Source organism: Apium graveolens, chromosome 3, assembly GCF_009905375.1.
Source record: "Apium graveolens cultivar Ventura chromosome 3, ASM990537v1, whole genome shotgun sequence".
Taxonomy (NCBI): Eukaryota; Viridiplantae; Streptophyta; class Magnoliopsida; order Apiales; family Apiaceae; genus Apium; species Apium graveolens.
The window spans coordinates 2634218-2658780 of NC_133649.1; the positions used below are offsets into that span (position 1 = coordinate 2634218).

Here is a 24563-nt window from a genome sequence, read left to right on the forward strand (position 1 = left end):
TTTCAAATTTAAAATAAACTAAAATTCATTGACTCATTATAATTCAAACTTATCTAAATATTTAATACCAATCTAGATTATTTATATAAGCGATTCTATTTTCAATATTTTCTTTAAAAATTATATATGTACATTTTAATTACTTTTTATAATAAAAAATATGTTCAGAATATATGAGATATATTTTCAAACTAAAAAATAATAATAAATAAGATAATAATTCATTTATGTACTATGCCTAACTTTATATCTGGAATTCAGTTATTTAAAATTAGTTGTACAAATATTCAAGTAACTATTATTTTTTTTGCGGAATTGAAATAGCTATCTTTAAAGTTATGGTAAAGTTAAATAAAATATTCTTTTAGCACACTTACTTATTATGTGTATGATAAAAAGTACATGTTATGTGATAATATGGTGTAGTGGTACGAAGTTGTATAGAATAATGAAACAACTCGAGTTCGATTCTCACAAAACACAACTTTATCACCCTGTTGTGCTATTTTATATAGAAGAGATTTTCGACGTTCTACTTCAGCCCAAACCCTGTGGTGACTTACATATGACTAACCAAACCATAATGAAAATTCATACTGATACGGATATGGGTGCGGGGATACCGGAAAGATAAATAAAAAAATTATATATTTTTTATATTAAAAATAATAAAATTTATTAATTAAATTAAAAATTTCATGAAAAATAAATCAAACACATCATTTATTATTTAAAACACGGAAATGACTATAATAATCCATACTTTGTTAGTAACTAATAATAGATGTAGATGGGCTTCAAAAAAACTAATAGACGTAGATACTTAATTTTGTAAATATAATATGCTGAAATAGAATTTGACTACAAAATCCGAAAATAAAATTTCATATTAATATCATTATTTTTTTTTTATCGTAGGTAACCCGCAGCCGCTACCCTTCGGGTGCGTACACCCTATGGACTCGCGCAATAGCCTGGAAACCAAGTTAAACCGCATTTAAACGATAGATTCTGGCTCAGGAGGCATAATTAAAAATTCTCCTCCCTCCTCCGGTGGTAACCAAGAAGATAGTTATTCACTATTTAACCGACCGAGACATTACTTACGGGCATATCGTGAAAGATTTCGCGTATCCAGTATAGGGATACACGTATCCTAGTATCCGACACGTAAAATCTGCATGCGATCCAAGTGTGCATGCCATCCTAAGTGTCCGTGCTTGTCAGATGATATATACATAAGTTGATATTGTTAGTTCTTTGCTTGGATTACATCAACCATAATCATACTATTTTATCCTTATACTTAATTAACTTTACCAACCAGATAACAAAATTGGAATTATATGCAACCCCTACCTAATCCTTTAACACATATCACACCACTAATGAATAAAGCCTCTCATACTTGTCCTATAAATACCACCCCAAACCAGTCACTGCATCTCACACAACATAAGATCAGTCTATTTAGCAATATTGTAATCATTTCTTAACATCTTAAAAAGATGGCAATGAAGAAAGCTAGTGGTATCATAACAATTTTCATTGTTCTGGCAATGGTAATGGTAGAAGTTGAAGTAGCAGCTGAAGTAGTGTGTGATGTAAATTCTCTTCATGCATGTCTTCCTGTGATAAAAGATCCAAGTTTACACCCAACAACTGAGTGCTGTACTAACCTAAAAAATCAACAGCCATGTTTTTGCATTTTTCTCAAGGATCCCAAATTCCAAGCTTACTTCGATTCTCCTGGTGCTACAAAACTTGGTTCTGCTTGTGCAGTTCATGCTCCTGTGTGCCTATTTTAGTCATGCAGTATTCATTTTTTTTGAAGTTCAGTTAGTGGTATGTAATAGTTAAATTTAAGTAACTTAAGTGTTATGGTTCTGATTAATGCTTCCCTGGCTTGTTTTGTTGGCTTGATTAGTTATATCTTTATGAAGACAGTGATATTATTCTTAATTGTGCATATCATTAAATCTATAGATTAAGTAACCCTAATTACTCATGAAAATATCTTTTAAGTTAAGGCAATCCACTCTTTTTGCTAGAAGAAAATTAAACTAAAAGATGTTAAATGCTGCTAAGTACGTACTTAGGGGAGCTTACCTGAGTACATTTTTAATGACAGAAATTGTAATTTTTTAAAGAGAAATGATAGGTTCCTCACTGAAAAGCAGCTAAAAAACTGTTTGGTAAAATTTAAAAGCTGCTTTTCAGAAAAGTGTTTTTGGCCTAAAAGCTGCTGTTACAGAAAGGAAGTCCCCCATACTTTTAGAAAAAGCTGCTTTTCAGCTGTTGCGGGAAGCAGATGCTGATTTCACCATCAAACCTTACCAAAAACATCATTATTTTTAATTTTTTACATCAACACATATACGTATCAAAAAAATTACCAAACAGTCATCTAATTTTTATAACAGCACTTTTTCAGCAACACTTTTTCTAACAGCACAACAATTTTTAACAGCAATCCCAAACAGAGCCATAGTTTTTAATTTTCCCGTTGAACACACTTGAGGCTGTATAAATGTATCATATTTCCATGACGGGCCGCTGTTTGGGCTGTTCAATGGATAAGTATTCTGGGCCTGTGGCTGTATTCTCACTACTTGCCTAAATTTTGAACATTTATCCTTTCACTGGTTTATAAAATACATAGAGAAACGACACCAGAACCTCCTTCTGATTAAAAATATATATATTCATTTAGAGAGATTATTTATTTATTAATGAATTAATATTTTATTTATTGATTGATAAATAAATATTTGGTCATTTAGATATTATTTTCAGGTTTTTTTTAAAAAAATACTACATTTTCTTTTAAAAATATACCTAAAATTATCTATGATTATAATATTTATGTGACATTTAATTACAATTATTTTTTTAACATTCTTAATTAGGTTTACAATATACATTCAAAGTGTGTAGAATAAAAGGTAAGAGTTTACAATATCACATATAATCGCATCTTATTTTAACATAACATATCATTCAATAATTAATACCGATCAATGAAATGAAAAGTACTTATTAGGTTAAATGTATGTGTATTATTATATAAATATAAATATATCATTTGTGATTATTTGTTTATATTTAAATAGTGCCTATTAAGACTTAACTTTTACTTTATTCGTTAATATATTTAGCGAAATTATTCATTAAACACATTTGTCCAAGTTGGGGCCAAAAATATTATTTATTTAATTAGATTATTTATTTATCGAAATTCTACTATATGTGATAATCAACCATAGACATTTTCATAAATATTAAAATTTGAAAAATGGAAATATAGCATGATCTTGATATATAAAATGAAAAATGCTAGGGGTAACGTACATAATGATATGTGGTGGTGTGTTTTAATTGAAATGGTCACTCTGTATTACATCAACAAAATTTAATTAAAATATCCGACATCAAATGCCATGTATCATGTACAAATATTTTGTACAAAATTTTATACACCTATCACTCGCTCCTAATAAATAATCTTTCTAAATACCATAGAAACAAAAATGAAACATCCCCGCCCATTAATCCCCCCAAAACTTTCATCTCAAAGTTTCAAACAACATAGTTTAAGCGGACACACCATTTTCAAACATTACACTCCGCGGCATTTTGATTCCTTTCTACCCAAAATATTCATTATAAATATCAACTTCCCAAAATCTCTCAATCTCCCAAAATCTCTCTCTCTCTCCCAAACAACTGAGAGAGATTTAAAACTAAAATGTCTAGCCAAGAAAACTGTGTACCAATGACTCGTTCATCTCTTAAACGAGCTGCGTTATCAATGACTACACCAGAACCAGCAACAAAGAAGAGGGTTGTGTTGGGAGAGATCTCGAATAATTCAAATGTTTTTGAAAATGAGGACTTGTTATGTAACGAGTTTGAGGTGCCCAAACGTTTGAAGAAAAGGAAAAGGGTTGTTAAAGAAGATGTGACTGTTGATGTTGGTGAGAAATTTGATGACCCTCAGATGTGTTGTGCTTATGTTTCTGATATTTATGAGTATTTGCACCAAATGGAGGTGAGTTTTTTTTTTGTTTTTTTTATGATTCTTGGATCTTTGTTTGTGAGATAGTGTTTAAATTTGTTTAATTTTGTGATGTTGATTATGAATTGTTAGTTTGATTTGTAAAGGGTTTGTTTAGTTTGTGTAAAGATTCAATTTTTATGAAATTGGGGGTTTCTTGAAATTGGGTTTTAGTGTATTACTTTGTTTGATCTGAAAGGGGTTGTTTAGTTTGTGTAAAGATTCAATTTTTATGAAATTGGGGTTTTCTTGAAATTGGTTTTTAGTGTTTTACTTTGTTTGATTAGAAAGGGGTTGTTTAGTTTGTGTAAAGATTCAATTTTTATGAAGTTCGAGTTTTCTTGAAATTGGTTTTTAGTGTGATCTGAAAGAGTTTGTTTAATGTCTGTAAAGATTCGATTTTTTTGAAGTTTGGGTTCTTGGAATTAGGTTTTGGGTTTACTTAGTTTGATTCGAAAGGGTTCATTTAATATCTGCAAAAATTCAATTTTTACGAAGTTGGATTTATTCTTGAAATTAGTTTTTAGGGCTTTTGCTTTGTTTGTTTGATTCAATGCTGATCTATAAAGGGATAGTATCTTAATAAAGCAAGAGAAGCTTAATTAAGGATATAGAGTTAAAGTTAATATTGTGTTAGATGTATTTAATTAGATCAATTTATGTCGTTGATCTGTGGAAGTGGAACTACTAGTACTTGAACTTGCGAAATTCATAGAAGTTCTTACTAGTTTGGATATTAAGCATGACAGTTTAATAAATTAATGTGCAGTACTTAGTTAGGTTGTTTATAAGAATTGAGGCTTAGATTAATCTTGATATTGTAATTCAGATGGAGACTAAAAGAAGACCGCTGCCAGATTATATTGAGAAGGTCCAAAAGGATGTAACATCTAACATGAGGGGAATTTTGGTGGATTGGTTAGTTGAGGTTTCCATGGAGTACAAACTTCTTCCAGAAACTCTGTATCTAGCGGTTTCATACATCGATAGATACTTATCAGTAAATGTTCTAAACAGACAAAGACTCCAACTTCTTGGCGTTTCTTCATTTCTTATTGCTTCGTAAGCATCCAGCTCTCGTGTCTTATCATCTTATTTCTATTGTTTGTTTGCTTAATGGTTTTCATATCTTTGCTCATGGATATTCACTTTTATGGCTCAATATTAGAAAATATGAAGAAATCAAGCCTAAGAATGTTGCAGAGTTTTGTGATATCACTGATAACACATACACGCAACAACAGTTACTGAAAATGGAAGCCGATGTACTCAAAACTCTCAAATTTGAAATGGGAAACCCGACAGTTAAAACGTTTCTGGGGTGAGAACACAGCTTCCGTACTGTATATTGATTCATTATTCTATTATATTTTCTGGAAAAGAATCTACATAATTAAATTGCTAACCTGTTGTTTATGATTTTTTGTTTGGTCTTGCAGAAGATTTATCAGAGCTGCACAAGAAAATAATGATGTGAGGCCCTCTCTCTGCAATCTGAATTTGAGTGTCTCTTAGATATGTACATTTTGATGATTATCTTTACTTTGTGTTTATTACAGGTTCCTAAATTGAAGTTTGAGTTCTTAGCAAATTACCTTGCAGAACTAAGTTTATTAGACTATGGGTGCATCGAGTTTGTACCCTCTTTGGTAGCTGCTTCTGTAACATTTCTTGCACGATTCACCTTTAGACCGCATGTGCATCCTTGGGTAAGGGCAAAAAAGCTCTAATTTATGTATATTGGAAATTGAACTTCAATTAGATGCGTAATAAAAACTTATAAGCTTTAACGTATCTTTCAGAGTTTAGCTTTACAAAAATGCTCTGGATATAAATCGAAGGATTTGAAAGAATGTGTTCTTCTCTTGCACGCTCTGCAAATGGGAAGAAGAGGGGGTTCTCTGATGGCTGTTAGAGACAAGTACAAGAAGCATAAGGTTTGTGAGGCCTCACAACATTTGGTAATCTATTCTATACATAATACATATGCATCTAGAAATCTGACTTGAATTGCATGATGTTTGTGTAACAGTTCAAATGTGTGACAACAATATCTCCCTTCTCAGAGCTCTCTGACTCCTTTTTTACCGATGTTTAAGAATGCCTGGTATGCTTGTACAGATCAACCATAAGCTGTGTGCATAAAGCTCTGGAGCAATTTGATGCTAATTTCTCCAATTTGGTTGCTACAAAAAGCTAGTTTTGAATCTTTTTAATGTTTCCTTGAATGCTGAAATATTGTATGCATATGTTTGGGCAACATTGACATAAGTTATTAGTGACATGCTGTAGAAGGTTGATTTAGGATGCAACTAGCTTGATTTTAGTTTAGTTGAGATACCGAATTGTCAGGTTTTCCCAAGGTTATTTGTAATATATATTTAAGCTATGGATTTGGTATTTATGTGAAATTGATATTATTTTTTTGAAATATGTGAAATTAATTTTAGATTGGAAGAAATTTATTACATGACCTTGTAATACTAGTTTGTTGATTTACATTTTGCATATGAAATATATACTAGTTTGTTGATTTACATTTTACATATTGTTAGCAAAGTACTATAATTATTGGCACCACAAAATATATATATAATATAACCCAAATAGGTGTAGAAAGTAGGGTAAATGGAAATATGAACTATTGATATTTGATTAGTTTAAACTATTATTTTACAAGTAACTCATCCAACGTCATTTACAAATGTATTTCATATTTTATTGTTCAAACTCCAGTTCAATGACAATAACATATCAAATGTATAACATATTTTATTGTTCAATGACACAATAACATATCAAACCAAGTTAAACTTGAACCAACTTATTGAACATAGTTCGTTAACAATCCTAATCAAAGTAGTAGTACATAAAAATGATTTGGTGAAATATTTTACTAAATATTTTAATGTACTACATGTTGATTTTCAAAAGCCTTGTAAATTGTAAACATTATTAAAAATAACTCAAAACAGAAACAAAAAATAATATAGCCATGAAAGGCATGATCTTGAACGTCGAAAGTAAGATGTGCATTAATATAAACAATTTGGTCTTTAGCCATCTGACTAAATGTATTAGACAAAAACCTTTAACCTAGATTAGTATGGTATCTTTACCCTTTCTACAGAAGACAATCTAATACAAGCAAAGTTTTGGTTCTACATCCGAAAGTCCATGACACAAACAACATTGTCTGCAAAAGAACCCGCAATCTTGTCGCCCTCTTTGTTCCAACATACCTCGAATATACCTCCATTGCCAGCATACGTTTTTACGATCCTTGCCTCCTTTACAGACCAAACATGAATGCATTTATCCAAGGAGCCACTTGCTATATATTCACCATTGGGACTAAATGCAACTGTATAGACGGGGTCCCTGTAACACAAAGACTAAGTTATATCTGTGGATTATTTGTATCTTTTAGTTACACATTTCAATGTAATAAGATTCCTTTTATAGCAATAATAATCAGAATAAACCTAGAGTTATGGCCATTAATGTAAAACAAAAACAAAAGTTTGAAATGAAAGTATATAAAATAAAGCATGTTAAAGAAGTCAATAAATACAGCATTTGGAACTGTTTCCATTAAATAGTCTGTTGCAGCAAACAAACTTCATTTGTATATTATAAAACATTTACCTGTGGCCATTTAGGCTGTAGAGAAGGTTCCCTGATTCCACATCCCATAGCTTTATTGTTGAGTCAAAAGAGGCACTGTCGAAGGGAAGTGTACAATGTACAACAATATCAGAATTATTTGTAAAATTGACATCAATCAATACACACACAAACAAACACATAAAACGGCAAGAAAAAAACATCCTCAGGCATAACAAAATCAGCATAACATTATTGTAACAGGCATCGAATGACAAAGGTAATTCGTAGGTACAGCATGTCACAAATCAGGCTGCTGAATAACACAAGGCAAGTTTTAATAGCATGGCCACATTCTTATATACAATTTTGAGAAATCTTCTTATAAACAATTTCGAGAAATCAAAACGAAAATATGAATCAAGTAGACTACTGACACCTGGCAAGGAGGATTTATAAAAGGTTTGAGTAGTAACATTAAAGAAACAGGCGTAACTAATAAACAACACTGTAAAGTAAAGCTAAAAAAAAGTCTGACTCCCGCCACTGGTAAGACTCTAGTCGGAAAAAATTCATATTTGTTTACCACTTTACCTTGCCAAGAGTAGCTGCTGATTCGGATTGTTTGTACCAGGCCCCGTCGGACTCCATTTGATGGTGTATATCTCCTACAAGGTCACAAGTGCAGAGATTATTCCTCAAGCTTGTTCCAGTTCAAATAAATTATGTATTCTTACTTTTAAAAGTTGATCTGACTCGCTATTATAATTCAAAGTCAATGAAAACATAAACGATATATATAGTTTTAAAAAAATGGTGCCAAGTTCTTTGATGTGACTGATGAAACAACACGTGGTTGGACAATTAATATGCTGTATACAACCCCTTTTAAAAGAAGAGAATCAACCATGTATCGCCACCTGACTAGCAATAAAAAGTGCAAATATGTAATACATAGCCAGTTGTTACACTAATATAATTGTTATAGTAAGGTTTACACATAATCAACAATATTAATGGATAATGATTGTATTGACAAAAATCACATAATATGCATGAAACTGATTCCAATAATTGTAGAACCTTCAAACAAGAAATTAATATGGATAATCAAATTTCGAAGAATGGAGTAGAGAGTAGTAAGATTTAAGATGGGGGAGGTCCATGAATTTGTTTCAGTACCTTGGTATGTTCTTTGAAATCATGTAGGCAGGTGTCCTGTTTCATGCTCCAGATCTGCAACAAGTTTGCAACAAGTTTCATATGAGTCCAAACTCAAAACCCTATTCCACTTGACTGTCCATTGAAAGTAACCACATGCAGTTATTAAAATAGTGATTGTTCTATGCAGGAGACAATAATGAGCAATGAATAAACTACAATGTGACAAGTTGCATGCAAATGCATGTCGTGACATGGTAATATGTTGTAAAAGTTACCTTTGCAGTTGAATCATCTGAACATGAAGCCAGCAACTGACCAGTAGGATCCCACTTGACGGCATTCACTTCACCCTATGTAGCAAAATATAAGAAAGAATTCAACAACCATTCCTACAAAAGTATGGTCCATCACATTTTTACTACAGGATCTTCTTAAACGGGCAAAAGTTAAATATATGTACATCTTTCAAACAAATTATTTACCATGCAGGAAAAATTGAACCTAAGGTTCATTAGTTTCAAATTAAATGGAATAAAAAAGAAAATTCTGAAAAGATCAGGATAGACATGTACATAATGTGGCAATAACAGCTGATTACTATATTCAACATTTCAATCAATAAAAAAAATACACTATATCATTGTAAGATTAAAACAGAACCTGGGCAACTTATGATAAGTACTCCCTCTGTCCCCCTCAATTCTTTACATTGGGGGACGGGGGCTCGGCACGCACTTTAATGCTCTTATTAAATGTAGTTGCATAAATTTTTTTAAAATATTTTTTCTTTTAAATAAAAATATAATGTTCAAACTTTTATACAAAAAAAAAAGAAAATTTTAAAAATAAATTATGGAAGTATACTTTATAGTTGCATTAAAATGCGTGTCAAGCATGTGAAAAAAACTGTAAAGAAATGAGAGGGACGGAGGTAGTAGTTGTGAACCATAAATCGTCTTACTTTCAGGATGTTCATCTGATGACCAATTCTTATTATTTGTGTGTGAATGTCCCTCAGCTATACTATACCAAGCCATAACTAGCTAAAATTTCACATATCCAGCTACAATACACCTAATGTGTATTTAATCCGTGACACGGATTATGACTCTTCGGAGGTTTAAGAATTACCCACAACTAGGTAAGAATTAAAAGCATGCAGTTATTCATAGATAGCTAGTGATGCTTTTTTAAATTAGTACACGAAGAGCCATAGAGGAACAGAATCAAACCTACCTTATGACCTGAAAAAGTATTGATTGGTCTAGTATCTCCAACTTTACATATATGGATCATAGTGTCAGTTGAGCAAGTTGCAAATGACACGTTATCCCTCCAATCGACATCAAGAGTAGGAGCTGAAATATAGAACAGTCTTGGTTATTTGCTATAGATACACATACAGGAGCAATCGAACCACTATTAAGACATAGTAATTTTTTCAACAGAAATTAAGATTGGTTAATGCAAGTAGTTAACCAGAATGAAACTCAAACTGTTGTTTCCATTCCCCTGTCTTGATGTCCCACACAATTGCAGTTTTGTCAACACTTCCAGTGAGAAGATAATCGCCCTTCTTATTCCACTTCAGAGAGAAGATTGGACCTTTATGTTTATTCAAAGTATTCACCAACTCCCCTGAAAAAGACATGACTAGTTAACAGAACATGAAAGACAGACTTCATACTTTAGCATCAGAAAGGGTGCAAAATACCTATTTTCATTACTTTTAAGTGTTTGGCATACCTTAATCTGATAAATACAGTGTAGGAAAGCCATGACTACCATATATATGAGCACAAAAGGGCATTATCAAAATTATATGACTGGTTCTTACTCCATAATTCATTTCAACGCTAAAACCAAAATTTCAGAGTGCACTCCGTGGAAGAAGGGGGGGGGGGTATTACACAACTTCCTTAATTTTTGATTGAAAGAAAACAGCAGTGATAGTTTAACTCATTTGGAAGAACTTTAAATTACTGTATGTGTAAAAATTTATCAAGGCAAAAGTAGATTTGTGCTAAATCATATAGTTGAAAATAATAACTAAACTGTACATTGTAAAGTGAAAAGACTCATGCATAAAGGAGGTTTAAACATTTATCAGCATCTCTACTTCAAATAAAAATGCCAGCTGAGCTAGAAAGAAGTGGTGTTTTAAAGTACCAAATAGTTTCTGGTGTTCTTTTCAAATATTTCAAGGCATATTTCTCAGGTAAGATCTAAATATATTATTTAGTGTAAACAATGCATTTCCCTCTAATCCTTGTATTGGGTGACTTGTCCCCTTCTCGGCTGGCAATAACATTCAAGCATCTGTCTTCAAATGCTCAAAGCTTCACTTCTCTTAAAATCATAAAAAATGGTGGCCAATGTTGCCACACAAGTAATTATAAAAATGAGTGGTATACTATCAACAAGAAATCTAAACACATGACATTGTGCTACCAATAGATGCACACATAAACACATTGCAATAACTAATTCTGTATATAAATTCAACAAGAACTAATCCTGTATATAAATTTTCTTAACTTTATTGTTAAAATAACTGTTCATAAATCAGTATATTTTCCACCAATTTATAAAATTTCAAAAACTAAAGAACATGAAAAGTAAAATCATTTGGCAAAATACATACCATCTCTGCTCCATATTCGTGCCTGGCCATCATAAGAACCTGTAGCAAGCAATGTGCCCTCACCCTACAAAGGAAATGATTTTCACAAGAACAAGACAAAAGTTAAGTATGCATGTTCTGAACCATCTACATAAATGCCAAATGTAGAAATTAAGTGGTAATTTGTGTAAACGTAGAACAAGACCTTATGTAAAATTCCACAAAATAAAAAGTAAACACTCACATTCCAGTCCAATGTTGTCACATCCTTGCTTGGTGTTTTACCCTTGAAATGATTCAGCGCCGCACAATTTGGGAGAATGCCTTGCATATTGGAGCTACAAGGCCCTTCACCAATGGTCCAAATACGGGCTGTGGAGTCTCCGGCACTATCATATAGTAATAATGGATACGATAAAACATAAGATTAGTTGCGTGACATAAAAAATTAAATCTGCAAGAGCATAGTTACATTAATACATGCAGTGTGGGAGCCCCTATAATGTGAGGGTGAGTGGGCAATTTATTTTTAATGAAATTGTTATGTGTATGTATGTACAAATGTAATATTTTTGTCAATCTAACAGATTTTTATTTGATAACAACATTCTTCTATTCTATAATATTGGGTGTTCAGAAAGAAATAAATCAAATCAATTCATACAGAGAAATATTGTCCATAATATTTTACTATTAAAATCCTCTAAGTGCATTAGACATGAGAATGAAACTCAAATAAATACTACAAAGTTGAAAGTCCTAAACCAGTCATAAAAGATAACTTTATACACGTGAAAAGAAAAGAAGTCAAATAATTAAGAAATACAAATATATTTTTTTTCATACAAAAGACAGCCGACACATCAACTATTTTTCTTATAATCCTATGAATCAACTTGGGCTAAGTGCACACTCATATCACATATGTTATCACATATGTTGATTAATCTAAATAAGTGTACACTTCACATAGAAAAGAGTATGAGAAAAAAACATTAAAAAGGAAAAAAAACCAGAGACAGTTCAGATATATTATATAATACGAATCTAACCAAACAAGATATGACTAGTATATCCTGCTATAGGCTGCACTCAGCAAGAGATTATCTAATCAGATATAATATAAGGATTTCAGGAGAAGCAATGGACCCACCCTGATGCAAGAAGTGAACCCAATGGACTCCAAGCACATACGAAAACCTGCCATGATAAAACCAAAAATCCAACAGATTCTTGTTAAAATAATTCTAGATTTTCCTAACTTCTACTAACTTCGATGAAAAAGTTTTTCCAATTCACAAACTTCATTTTTCCTGAGAAAAATGTTCCTTTCAAAATTATGTATATATATTCACATTCTTGTGTTATTGTTATTTTTGTAAAGCGTAAAGTTCATATAATGTCAAAAACAATGTAGAAAACTCCGCAATCGCCCCCACCAAAAATGATCCCTAACTATAGTCAGCTAAATATCCTGAAGTCTCCACATTTTTATCAAGACAGATTAATAGTTGTGGCAAAATTTCCCTGGCTGGCTTAAAGTAATGATTTAGATATAGAGCACTGTGCCACTGTCTATATATATGTCTATATTATAAATATATTACAAAATTTAAACTGGATTATTATTCTTTGCATGTCTCCTTAAAATTCTATCACTCCTACAAGAATAAAACTAGTATCATAATATTCAACTCGTAATCGGAAAAGCAAAAACTAGTGAACCTCAGAAGTGTGTCCTTCTAAAACTGTCACATCAGAGTTCGGAATAATGCAAGGCATGGCTGTTGACTTTGACGAAATTTCAACTGGCTCGATGTCCATCGGCTCTGGTCATGGTTAAACATCATGGAAATGGTAAGAAAGTACTCTTCTAGAGAAAAATAGAGCCAAAGAGCAATATATGTTCACTGCTACAACTAAACAATTTAATCAATCAAAACATGTAATACTTGTAAAATGTGTTCTAAATCAAAAGCTTGTAGTGAAAAGAGCGCTATACTCACCAGCTTTGTTTTCCTTGTGTTCAATTTTTATCTTGTCTCCATCACGCCTTGCATGAGCAAGATCAGCATGTTGCTTTTCTTTGTCTTTTCCCTTATCTCTTTCCCTCTCTTTTTCTTTCTCTATCCGCTCTCTTTCCCGCTCTCTTTCTTTCTCCCTCTGTTGTTTTTCTTTCTCCCTTTCTCGCTCATGTTCCCTCTCCTTTTCTCGAGCATGTTCTCTTTCACGCTCCTTCTCTCTTTCCCGTTCTTTCTCTCTTTCTCGAGCATGTTCTCGTTCTCTAGCATGCTCTCGCTCATGTTCTTTCTCCTTTTCTCGAGCATGCTCTCTGTCAAGTTCACTTTGAGAAACATCATTGCTTTTCTCTTTTTCTCTACGCCTTTTTTTTTGGTGACTTTCTTTCTTCTCCTTAATGATCTTCTGTAATTCATAGACATCCTTTGTGATGAGGTCCAGAGGTTGTATGAATGAGAAATCTTCATCTATGTCTGCATCATTCTGAATAAATGTAATTCAGTTAGTTAAAGCTTCAAGGACGTGTAACAATCAAATGCATGAAACAGAGAGATAGTGTGCTTACACAGGTAACATTTGCTTCCAGCTCAAGATACTGTATCCCTTTTTGAACAAATGTAACAAGGCCTCCAGGCGGAACCATATTGCCATCTATGGTACTTTTATTGATTCCTGCTTCATATCCCAAAGTGAATGCTGAATGTGTAAAGCCTGCGAATATAAACAAACCCGCTAAACAGTTAAAAGGAGATACTGCCAACCTGACTAAATAGTTATAAAAGAGATACTAAACTCTTAATAAATTGGTAGAATTTTATTCTTCCAATATGACATAATTCACATATTTAGGTTCGCCTCCTAAAATCCTTAAATATGCAATACATCTTTAAACAAAGAAATATGTTGATGTTGATAACTTAATATTAAGTGGAAATGTGTCATTGACCCATACATATGTATCAACTTGGAAGCATGGGTTGAAACACTGATCCAGGTATCCGGAAACAGAGTGGTGCTATGGTTAAAAGTTTGAATAAGAACAAACTGCTTTACTTGAAAGCCAGATGATTATTCCCAACAACATTAAGCTTATAGGTTTCCAATGTCCAATGTTGACTACTGTTGTCCAAATCAAGTTCTGATATCATATATAAGAAAATAAGCAAATGCCATTGCTACGTGTTATCCAAAACATTTCTGGGACATGTTTATTGGAAGGCCTATAGGCCTGTAAAAGTAACTAGTAACCTTAAAATAAGTTGGAACACGGAAGTAATTTCTTGGTCCATTTGATCACTTTCTAGTTCTTTTTTTTTGGGGGGGGGGATATTTCAATACCACCCCCTCATTGGGTATTATCCCACGGAAATTAACTAATACATAGATTAAATGGTAGTCCATGCAATGATTTTAGGTTAAAATACATACAAAATAAAATAAATAAATAAAGTAAACATATAGTCCAAGGATTATAATTCAAGCAATGAAATGCACACCTCTTTTCATTGTGAATTCAATAGCAAAATATGTTGCTTCCTTTGATACAAGAGTTTGAGCTAGAGATCTGCTAACATGTAAGTTTGTATCCGATGCATTTGGTGCATGTAAAATGAGAGAATTTTAGGTGTGAATGACGAGTGTCAAATATTTTTTAAAGGGTAATATTGTAGTTTTATTTCAGGCATGTATGCAGCGGCACCAGGCCTGGCTAACTGAAAGTGCAGGGAGTGAGCTCGCACACAGCCTCGATATTTTAGGGATCCATTATTTTAATTTTTTTTGATAAATAAAAGATTAAAGTAAAACATATAGCATGGAATTTAAAATTTATATCAGTTTCCTTCTTTACATTTGATTCTCAGGCATAATTTCATTCATATTAAACAACTCTACCAGTTCAATGGTACAATAGATCCTAACTTGCTAATTTTCACATTTTCAATATCTTTACCTAAACTTTTCGGATTATAAATATCCAAAATTAAGTAGGCCTCCATTTCAAAGCAATAGCATCTGATTTTTTTTAATACTGACAAAAAAAAATCTTCATCTTAACGTACATGGCTGGAAAAACGGTTCAAATTTAATTTTTCAAAATTTGTTCAAGTCTTCAATGACATCTAAAATATTTTCAAATTCTGCTCCAGTTTCAAGTCTAGTACTTTCATATTGTATTAGTAAAATAACTGAATAAAACTACACAAAATAACAAAAGTAATTTATATTTTTCTGTAATTACATATTTAATATTACTCAAGGCCTGTTTAAAATTTTAACGCATGGCCTCCAAATTCTCTTAGATGGCCCTGACTTCCAGTGTGTAAAAATATGTTTAATCCTTGTGGAGACTGAAAGTTAATCTTAAGTTGTTTTCTACTTTCTCTTCCCCTATATTTATAAATATATATAGTAGACTTCTTCTAGGTTATGAGAACTATCCATGCATGTAGAAACTTCTGTTTGCTACAGTATCAGGTCCTAGTTAAAATGTCAGGGTCTGGTAAGATTCTGACCTAGTTTATGACTATTTTTGGTATTTTCAAATTTCTGGTTTAACAAGTAAAATAACAGCTAGATAGCAATAAAAGAGTAGAAATTTAGTAGAAATGTAGATGAGAAACAGAAGAGATCAGATCAGAGTTTAGATGAGAAGAGAATGCTTGTAGAACAAGCCAGAATTTTAGAGAAAGAAAGCAGTTACATATTTATAGAGAGAGAGAGAGTGGTGGTGGAATGAAATTCCATTTTCATATATTCAAATCATAACAGAAATGTGCACATACAACTGGTATTTATAGACTACTACTCTACTACTACTTATCCTGAAAAGACCAGGATACCCTTACTTACTACTACCCTGTACTATTACAGTCTTAATAATGCACTATACTTTATTTTACTTATACTCCAATCCCGACAAAATAGCCTAGGTTTCTTTCCTAAATCTTACTTTTTTTGTCAATTCAATGTTAAAATTCTATACGTACATACGAAACTATAAATCAGAAAAAATCCCACACTTGCTGTAATCCACAATGTTAAATGTTTTCAACACATTAAGTGAATACCGAAACTAGTGTGTGATAAAGCATCTCAAATGAATAAATAACATACTAGCTAGTCATTAACTTAATATTACATAAAGACTGCATTTAGCTTCTATCCTCAAAAGCTAATTACTTAAAATGAATAAAATGACTAGAAGGGGAGATACTCTTGCTTAATCTTATTGTGACAATCCTAGTCAAATCCCGAGCAATCAGTTTTACCCCGAACCAAAATAACATAATAAGAACAAAGTACAATGACCCAAATGCTATAACTTGGGTAATCCACTAGCACACAAATGCCCCCAAAAGATTAACTTAGTGCAATAGTAGTACTTAAACTTATAGTCTAAACTACTTGCCCTACATGCCTGAATGTGGTTGGGATTGGATGTTACACTTACGCTCTTGCTTAATCCTATTCGCTGAAAAGTACAATATTCCTTCAATTTTATCATATTCTGAATCTTTTTCTGTCATGGTCCTGATATTTCCGATAGATTAATTAACCTACAATAACCCCCTCCCAACAGTCCTTTTCATTTTTTTAATCTTAATAACGTGTAAGTTCCTTGTACCTAGAATTTTTGCAAAGGAAAAAAATTAAAAACTTATAGCCATCAAACACGGGCTTAATCAACGACTGCAGGGTCCCAAATCCAAATTATCCTAACCATTAAAAACCTCTCCAAATCCATTCCATTCATATCCCAATTATCAAGTTTTACTTGCAAACGCTTCCTACAACTACAAGTTAAATTAATTTAATTAGCTACAGCTTACTTATCATCAACAAGAGACGAACAACTTAATAAACAATAAACACGAGCTCAATTAGACCAAATATATATATATATATGCTTATGCTATTTCACGAAATCTAATTAAAACCTCTGAGGTAATAAAACAACTAATCTGAAACAAAACTGAGTGAATCAAAAAGAACATATACATGGGGTTAGGGTTACGTATATGCAATTCCATTCCACCGCTGTTTCGTGAAATCTAATTTAACTCCGAGGCGATAAACAACAAAACATAAGCTCATTTAGACCGAAACCATGACATAGACATACAGAATTCAGGTTACTTAACGCAATTCACCGCTATTTCGCAAAATCTAATTCAACTCAGAGGCAATAAACAACAAAACATTAGCTCAATTAGACTGAAAACACGACATAAACATATAGAATTAGGGTTACGTGTATGTAATCCCACCGCTATTTCGCAAAATCTAATTCAACTCAGAGGCAATAAACAACAAAACATTAGCTCAATTAAACCAAAAACAGACATTAAGCATATAGAATTAGAGTTACGTAGACACAATTCCCCTGTGATTTCGAGAAATCTAATTTAACTCCAGAGGCAATAAACAACAAAACATAAGCTTAATTAGACCGAAAGCACGACATAAACGTGTAGAATCAGGGTTAGATATAAGCAATTCCACCTCTATTTTGCGAAATCTAATTAACTCTGAGGTAATAAACAACATAACATAAGCTCAATTAGACCGAAGACACAGGGTTGTGTACAAGCAATTCCACCAATATATTGCAAAATCTAATTAACTCTGAGGTAATAAACAACACAACCTAAGCTCAATTAGACCGAAAACACGACATAAACATGTAGAATTAGGGTTAAGTAAACGCAATTCCACCGCTATTTCGCAAAACCTAATTAAACTCAGAGGCAATAAAACAACTAATCTAAAACAAAACTCGAGTGAATTAATAAAGAAAAACATATAAAAATAATAAATCTAGAAGAAAGTAAAGTGCAAAAAAGAAGAGCATATAGATACAAAAATTGTATATAAAAATAAGATAGTAGTACCAGATTCGTGAAGATATCGAAAAACGAGATAATTCAATTCGGTGGAGGTAATCGAAACCATCGTCTCTCCCGTTTAATCTTCACAATCGCCTGCTCGCTGCCTAGCTTTTAGGTCCCGAGTGTGTGTGATTATTTATTTAGGGAAAGGGGATTGTTTTCTCATGATTTGTGTAGATTACGATATTGCCCTCAGGATTATGGGGAAGTAAATCTTTGGATTTTGTTAATTGTATTTTTCTAATTAAAATAAAGGGAGAAAAATGAATAGTAAATCCTATCGTACAAAAATTATATTATGTCGAGTATGTAATTATAACATTTTTATTCTTGATCTTCTAAACTCTCCTAATAAACTAAATAGCATCGGAAGCTAGAAATTCAATTGTGTCAAAACCAAATGGCATAAACACATGTTGAACATCTTTACTTTGCATGTTTGAACATATTACGTACTTTTGCCTAGGCTGCCTTGGTAGTCGTATCACCAATTACAGACACTACATTTCTGAGTATACTCATATGAGAATCTCCCGTAAAATCAGCACAGGTATATTTTCATCATTGTAAACTAACACATCGGTTCGTCTAATAGTTCACCTAACTTCACCTGAAATAATAAGAAAGTTAACAAGTGCCTCCTTTTTAGTGGGAATATCAGCCCTTCATAAGATATCATACAACACATCTCCTGCCATGATATGTCGATATTTGAAATCTAATTATTTTTTAAAATGAATAGTGTGATATCCAAATACATCCATACAACTCGTGCACAAGTGACACTGAGCTCCGTTTTGAATCATGAACTTGTAACGCAAAATCATATAGTATTCCATTGGTGTCATACGTTATCTTAATCCCTCTATGGGAGTGGCCAATTAAAAATCCTGGGTATTTGTTGTTGGGGTTAAACCCAATAGGTAGTATGTTCTTGGTGATAGAAAACATAATTGAATTGAGTAATAATTGTATGGGTAGACAATTATTATCATAATTGAGTTGGGTAATAATTGTATGTGTTGACAATTATTATTATAATGGAAATGGATAATAATTGTATGGGTAGACAATTATTATTGTAATCAGATTAGGTATGTCTTGTTGGCTAAGTTTGTGATGGCTATATATACATAGTCATGTTATTGTTTTGATGTATGTTTGAGTATTGTTTGACTTAAGTATCGCTCGAGTGAATACCGTTTGGTGAGATTGATTGTATTATTGATAATTGTTTTGATTAATAATACAAGTTGGGACGTGGGTTTTTCCGCATCATGTGTGTTCCCCCTAACAATTGGTATCAAGAGCCAAGGTTCATGATGGAGAAGGTTGGGGGATTTGAAATTGAGTTGTTTAATGGAAGAAACAATTTTACCTTGTGACAAAGTACGGTAAAAGATCTGTTAATTCAACGAGGGTTATATGCGACTCTCGGAGAGAAAAAGCCTACTGAAGTTGATGATACAAAGTGGGGAGACATGAAGTTACGTGCGACATCAACGATTCGGCTGGCCCTTGCACCGGAAATCAAGTATGATGTTCTTGAAGAGGACAATCCCAAGAATTTGTGGGAGAAGTTAACGAAGACTTATCACTCAAAGCCTTTGGCCAACAAGCTGTTTCTCAAGAAAGATTTGTTTGGGCTCAAGATGGAAGAAGACGGAGATTTAAGAGATCATCTGAATCGTTTTAATGGCTTAATCAACTAGCTAAATAATTTGGATGAAAAATTAAAGGATAAGGACAAAGTTGTTCTACTACTAGTGTCTCTACCGAAGAAGTATAATACTGTGATGACTTTTTTATTGGTTGGGAAAACGAAGTTAGATTTGGATGAGACTATTGTTGTTCTTCTGGAGGCCGAAAGATTGATGAAACAAGAATCGAGTGACACATCTGATGGAAGTGCATTTGTGGTACATGTGCGTGACACGGAAAAGAAGTATGCTAAGAAATATAACCCTAATATCAGGTATTTTTATTGTGAGGAATTGGGTCATATACAATTTATGTCTCCAAAGGCAAGAGAAGACTTGAGAGAGTTGAAGAAAAATCGAGGGGGTAGTGTTTCGTTTGTAGAAGATGATGAAGATGTTCTTTTGGTTCAAGAAGAGAAAGGATCAAAAGAAGAATGGGTGCTTGACTCAGGATGTTCTCATCACATATGTGGTAGGCGGTAGTGGTTCTCGTCCTATAAAAAGTGTGAGGGAAAGATTGTAACTTTACCGAACGGTAAAACGGTAAAGGTTGCCGGCATTGGTGAGGTAAAAATGAAACGTCACAACGGTCGTGTTCAGAAGTTAACTCAAGTAAGATACATACCGGAGTTAAATCGAAATCTGATTTCGTTGGGTAAATTAGTTGATTTGGGATATACTGTTATGATGAAGAACAATATGTTGAAAGTCACTAAAGGAGATTTAGAGATACTCAAAGGTCGAAAAGATAAGAGAAATCTTTTTGTACTAGAAGGAGGGGTTATTGTTCGAGGGGAGGTATTGGGCGATCGACGTCGATGGCTTGATGGTGACCGTTAATTCGGTTGTGCATGAAATCATATTGGGTTGAAGGGGAGGATTGTTGGGGTTAAACCCAATAGGTAGTATGGTCTTAGTGATAGAAAATATAATTGAATTGGGTAATAATTGTATGGGTAGACAATTACTATCATAATTGAGTTGGGTAATAATTGTATGTGTTGACAATTATTATTATAATGGGAATGGATAATAATTGTATGGGTAGACAATTATTATTGTAATCAGATTAGGTATGTCTTGTTGGCTAAGTTTGTGATGGCTATATATACATAGTCATGTTATTGTTTTGATGTATGCTTGAGTATTGTTTGACTTAAGTATCGCTTGAGTGAATACCGTTTGGTGAGATTGATTGTATTATTGATAATTGTTTTGATTAATAATACAAGTTGGGACGTGGGTTTTTCCACATCATATATTGAGTGTGTGTTTTGCATTGTTTGTTTGGTTCTATACTTGTGTGTGTTCCCCCTAACATTTGTGGCTCTTAAGCACTGAAAAATTGATGTATGTGTCTCTGAAAAAATAGATTTATTTGATAGATTCTTGAAAAAACACCAAAGTAAAGGTCTATCAAATAGTGCATTATTTTTTGGCGACAGGCCATTTAGTGGATAATTTGACCAAACACACACCTGAAAGTACAATTTGCAGCGATTATTATGCTAAAGTAAAATGATCTCCAATTCAAATCACTTCACATTCTCGTAAAATATGATATTGCAAGTCAATAGACTGGATTCAAGAAGTCACAAACACAAACAGTTTAGCATCACATGCATTATACACACCCGGACCACCTAAATAAATAGGCAGCGGCGCAAACAACCATTGAAGATCACTGAATTAAGGCCCTTCTGATGTTATAATATTGTTTAGTGTCTTCCTCAATATGATATCAAACAGAGTATAAGACTCTAGAAAAATTTGTGGTGGGAAGGTGCGGGAAATGTAATAGAGCTTACTTAGTCCCACACAAGACCTAAGTAACAGAACCTCATATCTAGGATCATTAAATTACTCTAATGCACCCATTAGCTCTACACACTGCCACTCTATTTTTTTTGCAAATTCATCTACAAACTCCTTGTTCATGCTTACATAATCACCAAGAAGTTTGACCCAATTGAGGCCTACCTATATCCGGAGGATAAAGTCCATCTCGAAAAATACGTGGGTCAGTAACAAGCCAAAAAGCCTATGTCTTCCCTATATTCAACTCCAACTCGAATCTTGACCCGTCTAATTGAATAATAGTCAAAGCACTGAAAATATCAGTTGATTCCCTAATTATAGTACCATCATCCAAATACCACTCTTGAAGAGAAAGTGTACGTACCTTTGCCTTATTAACCAAAAGAAAAACAATCACGTCCGCAAAAAAATCCTTTAGGAAAAGATTTAATATAACGAAAAATAATTTCATCATAAATTAAAAGAGGATCTTCGATATCTGAAGAGGTAGACAATGTCGGAGCAGATGCATATAGGTGATTCCCTTTAAATAAAAGTCTAGTTTGAGGTGTATCAGGTGCAACTCTAAATGATGTCAAAACCTTAATCGTTGTCGAATAATGACCATCGGAAATTTTCTTCGAACATAGTTTCACATTGTTTCTTTCAAGAGGCTCGTCTAGCTTAAGAATAGGAGGACATGATATCTCTTCAAATAAAGTATAAAGTAACTTTAAAGGACCTCCAAGTTCACTCAAAATTGTCAGTGCATGCACTTTTTTACAAGGCCTTTATATTTTTAAATATTTTTTCTTGACGTTCATGCGGAATAAAGACTCTAAATGTGTATACCGGTAGATAAAAATCGTTGCCAAGACATTCTTCAGAGCTCCCGAAAAAAGCAAATATACAAACAGGGAGAATATTTTTCATTATATAAAATGAGCGCCGGAAAACTTTGTCAAGTATTGTGACATCCAAAACACGATGATATGCAATGGATTCAAGGTCTAAAAAATCCCGAACATTGCTGACAATGCATCTAGGTGAAGATACACCCTGAATATATCAGGTGATTAAATCGTCCAACTCATACGCATGGGTGAAAACGATTATTTGTTAACATATTTACGGTGATTGCGAAGTGAGTATATTCATGTATTTGCATAAAGCCACCGCTCAATTTTAAAAATCTATTAGTATTCAATTAAATTTTATATTATCATGTGATATTCAAAAACACGTTATTTTTAAAAAATATAATGTTATATATAAATGAATGATATCTATACTATTTATTAGTAAACAAAATTATTTTTTAATGTTGTACAAAAGTACAGAATCATCAAATTTTAATACTCACTTGATAATTACATAACTATTTTAAAATTTTATTATTAACACAAATTAAATTCTATTCTCTATATAATTTATTTTTCATTAGTCATTGTTCATCCAGGAGTCAATTTAATTTTAAATTGGATTTTTTTAATAACAATAATTAAGTAATAGCAAATAATTTTATTTATTTCATTTACTTTTAAATTGAAAATCAGTGGTTTTACGATTGTATTTGTTAGTTTCCATCCCGAAGTCTACTTAATTTAAGTTAAAAAATATTTGTTAACACCAACAAATTTATCAGTTGTATTAATTAAATTTTATTAAGTAATATTAAATTAAATTGAGTAAAATAACATTATTATTTTTAATTTAAATAACAATCTTTATTAATAATTAAGTAATATTAAATAAACTATATTGAAAAAATAATTATCATGAAATATTAAATTATCTAAAATAACAAAAATGTTTGTTCATATAATAATTATAAAATTTGTTTTATAAAAAAATCATATTAGTGATAATGTTGAACGATTAGATTTTTATTACAAATAAAACAACTTTATGACAAAACTATTATTATAAGGTGAAAATTCATGACTATAAATGAGTCCGGCTCTTTTTAACTAAATAATTAAATATAACTTATTTATTATACATTCTCAACAAATTATATTCTTTATAAAGACTAGCATATAACCCGTACGATGCACAGACTGATTATAACATGGGTGAAAAATCAAAATACCCATCATTTAGGAAGATTTGCCCAAAATGCCTATTGACGGGATTTTCCGTCATTTTTACCCACTGAATACGCATGTGGGGGATGCAGATTCAAATTTTAAAAATTTAACAAATGATACGCATGTTGAACATGCGTATTCACATTTTATTTTTTTGTGAATACGTATCTTGAACATGCGTATTCTTTGTAAAATCAAAAGTGAATACGCATATTCAACATGCGTATTCTTTGTTAAATTTTAGAAGGTTGAATACGCGTCCCTTAAATGCGTATTCCGTGGGTATTTTGGGCGGTTCGCGCGCATCTGGACATTTTGGGCAGTTGAAGGTGAAAAGTGGTGTATTTTGGGCATTTTTTCTTATAACATTTGTAATTTAATTGTTTTATAAAAAAAATTATAAAAACAATAATTAAATATTATTGAGATTAATAAAGTTAAAATATTTTGCAAGTATTATATTATTGAAGAATTAAAAATTTAGATTATTAAAATCTTAAAAGGTCGTTCGTTGCGCAGATGCAGACTCTATAGGAAAGTGAGATTTTTGAATAGCAGTGGTGTATATGGATGATTTGGTATTATTTTTTTTTAATCTTTTCTTGATTTTTTATATTT

General features: G+C 32.1%; 3 protein-coding genes across 3 annotated transcripts; 2 read left to right on the forward strand and 1 right to left on the reverse strand.

Moving 5' to 3' along the window:
• Positions 1–1508: 1508 nt before the first annotated feature.
• On the forward strand, positions 1509–1808 carry LOC141711258 (non-specific lipid-transfer protein 2-like). Its single transcript, XM_074513660.1, has one exon. The coding sequence runs from the start codon at positions 1509–1511 to the stop codon at positions 1806–1808; it is 300 nt and encodes a 99-aa protein (XP_074369761.1).
• A 1769-nt stretch (positions 1809–3577) lies between these two features.
• LOC141711411 (G2/mitotic-specific cyclin C13-1-like) lies at positions 3578–6525 on the forward strand. Its single transcript, XM_074513846.1, has 7 exons — positions 3578–4051; positions 4887–5119; positions 5226–5378; positions 5497–5530; positions 5617–5766; positions 5860–5994; positions 6090–6525. Exons 1-7 carry the CDS (start codon positions 3749–3751, stop codon positions 6153–6155), a joined length of 1074 nt encoding a protein of 357 aa, XP_074369947.1. The 5' UTR covers positions 3578–3748; the 3' UTR covers positions 6156–6525.
• Positions 6526–7037: 512 nt separating this feature from the next.
• On the reverse strand, positions 7038–18519 carry LOC141711412 (WD40 repeat-containing protein HOS15-like). The gene is made up of 14 exons (XM_074513847.1): positions 18362–18519; positions 14035–14180; positions 13457–13952; positions 13176–13279; positions 12604–12650; positions 11695–11839; positions 11472–11535; positions 10307–10465; positions 10064–10185; positions 9103–9177; positions 8846–8899; positions 8258–8331; positions 7706–7780; positions 7038–7438 (listed from the first exon to the last, which is right to left on the reverse strand). The coding sequence occupies exons 1-14, from the start codon at positions 18420–18422 to the stop codon at positions 7219–7221; spliced, it is 1842 nt and encodes a 613-aa protein (XP_074369948.1). The 5' UTR covers positions 18423–18519; the 3' UTR covers positions 7038–7218.
• Positions 18520–24563: the final 6044 nt, after the last annotated feature.

Bases quoted from the DNA above. Each gene is read 5' to 3' on its own strand.
- LOC141711412 (XM_074513847.1), bottom strand. From the start codon at position 18,422: ATGGTTTCGATTACCTCCACCGAATTGAATTATCTCGTTTTTCGATAT. The intron at 12,651-13,175 runs GTTCACTAGTTT...TTATCATGGCAG, and splicing joins TAGAAGGACACACTTCTGAG to GTTTTCGTATGTGCTTGGAG. The intron at 9,178-10,063 runs GTAGGTTTGATT...TTTGCTACATAG, and splicing joins ATACTTTTTCAGGTCATAAG to GGTGAAGTGAATGCCGTCAA.
- LOC141711411 (XM_074513846.1), top strand. From the start codon at position 3,749: ATGTCTAGCCAAGAAAACTGTGTACCAATGACTCGTTCATCTCTTAAA. The intron at 5,379-5,496 runs GTGAGAACACAG...TTGGTCTTGCAG, and splicing joins ACAGTTAAAACGTTTCTGGG to AAGATTTATCAGAGCTGCAC. The intron at 5,531-5,616 runs GTGAGGCCCTCT...TGTTTATTACAG, and splicing joins CTGCACAAGAAAATAATGAT to GTTCCTAAATTGAAGTTTGA.
- LOC141711258 (XM_074513660.1), top strand. From the start codon at position 1,509: ATGGCAATGAAGAAAGCTAGTGGTATCATAACAATTTTCATTGTTCTG.